Source organism: Bos indicus, chromosome X, assembly GCF_029378745.1.
Source record: "Bos indicus isolate NIAB-ARS_2022 breed Sahiwal x Tharparkar chromosome X, NIAB-ARS_B.indTharparkar_mat_pri_1.0, whole genome shotgun sequence".
Lineage (NCBI taxonomy): Eukaryota > Metazoa > Chordata > Mammalia > Artiodactyla > Bovidae > Bos > Bos indicus.
Window position 1 is genome coordinate 20,924,562 of NC_091789.1, and position 6,554 is coordinate 20,931,115.

General features: G+C 40.4%; 1 protein-coding gene across 6 annotated transcripts in view; it reads right to left on the reverse strand.

Moving 5' to 3' along the window:
- Positions 1-4,164, reverse strand: part of ARHGEF6 (Rac/Cdc42 guanine nucleotide exchange factor 6) — a 124,586-nt gene extending 120,422 nt beyond the window's left edge. For 4 of the 6 annotated variants that reach the window (XM_019955784.2, XM_019955783.2, XM_019955782.2 and 1 more), the window contains exons 1-2: positions 3,757-4,161; positions 2,462-2,545 (exon numbers count right to left, since the gene is read on the reverse strand). In XM_019955784.2, the coding sequence (XP_019811343.1) occupies positions 2,462-2,545; positions 3,757-3,993 (321 nt within the window). In that variant the 5' untranslated portion in view covers positions 3,994-4,161. Of the gene's footprint in view, positions 1-2,461; positions 2,546-3,756 lie in introns of all 6 variants that reach the window. The other 2 variants (XM_070783564.1, XM_070783563.1) reach the window with 2 other exon arrangements.
- Positions 4,165-6,554: the final 2,390 nt, after the last annotated feature.

Sequence of the window (6,554 nt, forward strand, 5' to 3'; positions counted from 1 at the left end):
TTTGATCCCTGGTCAGAGAACTAAGATCCCACATGCTGCAAGCTATGGTCAAAATATTAAAAATAAATAAACAAATCCAATGCAGTACCTATTACTCATGTCTCCATTATACAGATGAGGAACCTGGAGCAGAGAGAGGCCAAGTAACTTCTCAGAATCACACAGAGCCAAAATTCTGACCCATGTCTGTCTGTCAAACTGGAGAAGGGATGTGCTTAACCATCCTGCCAGATATTGCCTCCTCACAATATTCATCTGATGCTCAAGGCCAGCCTGAATTATCCAAAAGAGATCAAAATATGTTTGGTGACCTTCATGTAAGAAACGAAAATTATGGTATACTTTTAAAGAAATGTTTGTGTCCAAAGTGGCCAAAAATATTTTAAGTATGGGTGCTTAACGGAGTAAGCATTAATTATCAGAAAAATCCACTTATGTGAAACGACTCATTCTTCAACAATGCCAGACCCAGGAGGTGTTTCTGTATCACCTAGTATTCTTAGAACCACAAAGAAGCTCAATATACCTTCTGACAGCTTCAGAGTGCATGAATCATTGGCAACCTCACCATGTTTTTATTTAACAAATGAAAAGAAAATGCCATGATCTGTTCAGAGCAGACATCATTCCATAAGGGATATAGAGTAGGTTGCACCTGCCTTAAAAGCCATACACACCGTGTGCCCAGGCACACACACAGAAAGATAAAGAGAGAGAGAGAGGGAAGGAGCTAAAATTTGGCAATAAGGAAATCTGGAATAAAATATTCTGAAACAAGCATAACTTGATGCTATGGCTAACTTTCAGAAAAATTCTGAAGGAAGCAAAGTTTATCTGGGGAAAAGGTACTTGTACTAGTACTACTAGTAGTTAACTAACACTAGGAGAAAACTTTCTGTGTGCCATGCACTCTTCCAAGGATGCGAATTCTTTGAAACCTTATACCAATCCCATGAGACAGGTGCTGCTATTCTTCCCATTTTGCAGATATGGAGACTGAGGCATAGAGCCATAGTTAAGTAACATGCCCAAGGTCACAAAGCTACTAGCAAGAGATAACTGAGATTTGAACCCAAGTAGTCTAATACCAGAAGGTGTGTAAAAGTGTTAGTCGCTCAGTTGTATCCAGTTCTTTGCAAGCCCACAGGCTGTAGCCCACCAGGCTCCTCTGTCCATGGGATTCTCCAGGCAAGAATACTGGAATGGGTTGCTGCCCCCTTCTCCAGGGAATCTTCCCAACCCAGGGATTGAACTCGAGTCTCCTGCATTACAGGCAGATTCTTTACTGTCTGAGCCAGTAGGGAAGAGTCCAGGCTCAAACCAGTACTAATACTTCTTACACCCCAGGTCCTGTGCTGAGTACTCTACCTACGTTATTTCATAGATCTTTGGAATTTGGAGCTCTTAGCTCTAAATTATTATGCAGTATCTCATTTGATCCTTAAAACAGCCCCATAAGGTAGTTATTATTGTGTCCATTTTACAGATTAAAGCACTAAAGCACAGAGACATGAAATAATGTAACATACAAGCAGAAGTGTCACCTCCTTTTCAGCAACACCCCCTATACTTACTGCAAGGATCCACATAACATAAAAGAATACAATGTAACTTAATATACAGTTTCTACCTCAGGCCCAAGTTCTTTCATGGCCTCTATTCTAAATTGTTAGTGGGGAAAAGTGGTTATAATTTTTCCACCCTTCCCAACTCAAAAGGATTACAGTAACCCTCTGCAGCATCCAGTGGCCCACTTTGGCCTCCACTTAGTAGGGATGCATACCATACAACCTCTGGCACCAAAAGCCTGCTTTCAGAGCTTGGGAGCTGTTTTTTTTTTTTTTTTTAATTTATTTTTAATTGGAGGATAATTGCTTTAGAATACTGTGTTGGTTTCTGCCATACATCAACATGAATCAGCCATAGGTATACATATGTCCCCACCCTCTCAAATCTCCCTTCGACCTACCACCCCATCCCACCCCTCTAAGTTGTCACAGAGCCCTGGTTTGAGTTCCCTGAGTTATGCAACAAATTTGGAGAGCTGTTTTTAAGTGGTACTATATTTTGGTTCTTTAAAATTGAATTATAGTTGATTTACATTGCTGTGTTAATTTCTGCTGTACAGCCAAATGATTCAGTTACACATATACAGACATTCTTTTTCTTAATATTCTTTTCCGTTATGGTTTATCATAGGATATTGAATATGGTTCTCTGTGCTATACAGTAAGATAAAAGTTACCATATTTTGAATTTTGATTTTGTTTTGCTTTGGAATTGGTTTCTGGAAAAAAAAAAAACAAACAAACAAACAATGACTGGGGACCATCGATCTTAACCATGGTTTCCATAAAAATGCTTCCTCTGTTTAACAGTGAAAATAAGCCTTTTACCACAACACCATGTTCATTAGCAGAGTGAAAAATGACCACAAGGAAGGCAACCTGGGTGGGCTTACCTCCACTTGAAGGGCCGCACATCCTTTCAGGAAGTCATTGATGTTGTTGGTGCAGTCAGCTTCAGTTTGGGGCTCCAGACAGTACTAGAGAAACACAGTCAAATATCACTTGGAGACTGTCATCCCAAGTGGGACACATCATTGCATCATTCGCTGATAACTAGATAAAGTAGGCTTTTTAAGGTGGGGCCAACATTACTGTCAATCCAGGAAGAGAAATTAACCACTGAAGGAAGTGATGCAAAAATCTAAACGGTTGGTCTTGTTCCAAATGTCACCAAGTCCTTAGCCCCAAGCCATCTGCACGTATAAACTTTCTCATGCTTTCTACCAAAGTGTGGTGATAGCAAATTAGAGAGACCCTGTAAGTTTTTTTCATCCTGGCTGCTTTCAACCTATCATTTCCCTCCATCCTCCTCATGATAATGTATTAAAATTGTATTTTCCTCTTCGCTGTTCTTTACATTTGATCACATTTCTCGACATTTTCCATTTTATCACTGTTTTCCAAGTTTGAGAAATTATAAGTAAATCGGTATGTTCAATAAAAACACCAACTGCCTCAAGGAAGGAAATGAACTGTACTCAGTGTCTCATTCCCTGCTGACCTTAAAAAAATAATTTATGGCTCCACTTTTAAACTTAGTCAAGGTGCCCATTTTTAAAATTATTCATACTGGTGATCATGGGTTTCCAACATTCACAATTTTGGATTTTTAAAAATGAGTAAGGTTAGTTTCACTTTGAACACGTGTTGCATTCAAAACATATATTTGGTTTCTATTGTTTTAACAAACCCGTTGTGACATTTTGGATTATTTCTCCTGATTGCTAAATAGCCTCTCTTTCAATGGATACTTTATTTCTTTGAGAAGTAAATCCACACTAAATTTAGTCATACCATCAATAAGCACCCTGAATATCTGTTACAAATCATCCCTTTACTCCACGGACTCACATGAACCTCAGGTTCAAAACATGTCCTCAGTACACAGGGAGGTACAACACGCGTCTCTATGACAGAGCCAGCTCGTGACGGGGTGTTCTCCTTGTCCCCTGGCACCAGTGGTGTCACAGGTTTTTACTGTACTAACCTCCAGTGGCCAATCACTAAAGGATAACCTTTCATTCTCTGACTTTTTCCAACTACGAAAACAGTAAGAAAGAACGGTTAAGTCTCAGAAAGAGATGAAAGCAGGAGTGTCCCATGACCCAAGCAATCGAAATCTCCAGAGTGACATTACCGCTGCTCTCTGGTGGTGAGCAACCATAAAGATACTGCAAATTTCCCTTACCTTTTCTACAGAGCCAGGCCTTAGTCTGTTGATCAGTTTGCACAGCACTACCCCATTTTTCAACGAGGACTTCAAGAACTCCTCAGGATCACAGATGGTCTTTTTGGGGGAATCTAATACTCCCAAGGATATGAGCCAGGTCACGACACGCTCTTCTGGATTCATTACTGCAGACTGAATGCTCCCAAGCACCTCTCTGGGGCAGCTGCAAGGACTAAGCCACATCCGCGATTGCATCTGCTGTTGTCTTCCTTTTTGTGAGTTCTCTTCTCGTGCTTGCAGAGCAAAGCTCTAAAACAACGTTCCTTAGACAACGGTGGAAGCCACACCAATTCTGGGATTTGAAAACCACAGAGCTCACACTCAAAGATGTAGAAATAGAATGAATGGGGGGAAAATCCTGGATAACACTGCGTTTCTTTTTCAAAAGCTGCAAAACAAATTCATTAGGATTTTTTTTTTTTTTTAAAAAAAAAGAAGAAATACATACACACACTCACACCCCTCCCCCTCCCCCCAAAAAAAACCAACAGTGCAAGAAGCTGTAAGGGAAGGAAGTGAGCAGGATGCTGGGGAGGGAAGAAAGAGAAGGCAGCGAGCGCTCTGGGAAAACAGAGGCGAGCCAGCACTTCAGGGGACCTTGGAAATGAGATACTCATGGGCCAGTCTGAGAAAACGCTGTCAATAAATAGTCTAGCCCCAGTGAAAATCTGGCTTCTGTCAAGAGGAAGATGCCAACTGGCTCTTAGGTCAGACAGATCTGAGCCTCGTGGGGAGCTGTGCTGGCACAACAGGGCTCAGAGAAGGTAAGCTGGGAAAATTCTTCCAAGAAATGGCCGGATGTCCTCTTACTGTCTCACCGAGATAATGTGTCATGATCATTCCTTTGCAAAACACGTTGAATTGCACGGTGACAACGTGCCAAGCAGATGAAGACTGTGCCTGCTGTCAGCCATCACTCTGTGTAAGCACAAACTAGAAGAATGGCATTTTACTTTGCAGCCAAAAAGCTATGTTTAGGGAAATAGACTAAGGATAACATCTGACATCCTGTTTACTTGCATTCTTGAGCGATTCTTTTTCTGGACCTGGTTCCACTACACAATCCAGCTGCAGTGCCCTTAGCAAAGGCTCAGACACAGTCATATCGGCTAGTGAAAAGCACTTGGAAACAGAATTTTCGAGAACAAAAGAACACTTGTCCTCTGTCTTTACTACAGTCTGAAGGTTGATGTTTCCCCAACAAGAAACATTTTGCCTTCAAAATATTGCTCTGGAAAAAAAAAAAAAAAAAGGTCTATAACAAGAGATCGACACTATTCTTAAAACAGCTTCATAACCAGTTATAATAGCCACATGATTAGGAAATTTATGATAAGGCCAACAGTATAGCCTGATCTGGGCAAATGCATGGTACTCACCATCACTACCCTCTCCTGATGCTTGGGATCCTGCTAACTTTAAGAATCTTTTCAACAGAGTGACAGGCATCTACTACCAAATAATCAGCTTAGATAATCCTGCTACACGTTTGGGGAACTTTCCTGGTAGTCCAGGGGCTAAGACTCCATGCTCCCTATGCAGGGGGCCCAGGTTCCATCCCTGGTCAGGGAGCTAGATCCCATATGCCACAGTGAAGATCCCACGTACCACAACTAATACCAGGTGCAGCCAAATAAAAATTGTTTTTTAATCTGGCTACATTCTTTCAAAGCTTCCCCTTTTTACTTTGTCCTAACAGTTATCCAGACTTGACCACTGTCATTTGTTGATCTGTCTCCTCCACCGGAATATAGCCTCCACTAGGGGAGGGGTCTTGGCTGCCTTGATGAACACTGTCCCCAGCAGAGTGCCTGGTACACAGCAGACATTTTAATGACTTAAAACCAACATGTTTTCCTTGCTAATGATTTTTGTACTTTTACTGAGATATAATTGACATAATGAATCACACATAGTTAAGATGTATGATTTAATGGATTTTGACATATGTATACATCCCATGATACAATCATGTACACACAATTCAAAAAATTTTTCTGTCATCCCCCAAAAGTGTTATTGTGCCCTTTCAACACCATCTTCCCTCCTTTCCCTTAAAATCCCAGACAATGAAAAATCCTTTTTCAATCCTGTAGATTAGTTTGCATTTTCTAGAATCTTGTATAAGTGGAATCATACAGTGTGGACCTTTCTGTTGTCTGGTTTCTTGCAGTTAACATCATCACTTTGAGATTCATTCATGTTGTTGTATCTATCAATAATTCTATAAGAAAGATTTGACCTCCAGATATTCAGTTTGAGCAAAATAAGTATAGTCAATCAAAAGTTTTCATTGACTTTTGATCCATGACCAAATCTATGTAATGGAAATAAAACCAAAATCCATGTGTTGATCAATGAAATTCTTAAATGTAACCTGCTTAAATATACTTTGATATCTCATTTGACCAGTTTTCTCACAAATGCTCATCAAAATTGTATTCTACAGACAAACAAATCCAGCAGTATTATTGAGGTATCACTTACATTTTTTGTTGAAGAATAAAGCCTGGGTAATTTCAGGAACCCAGCCTTGTTCAAAATAGGCTTGAGCCCACTGGGGTTATTGGGGTGAAAATCTGCCTCATTTTAGACATTGGCTATCGCAAATGACTGTAAGCAATAGAGTAAAATCAGAAAGGCAAGGCCATCTCAAAGCAGAAGAAACACTTCTACTAGTATAAAGATTGGAAGTTAGGGTTGGTATGGGCAAATGTCAAGAAAGCAAGGCATTCCAGGACAGTAGCAACCATACG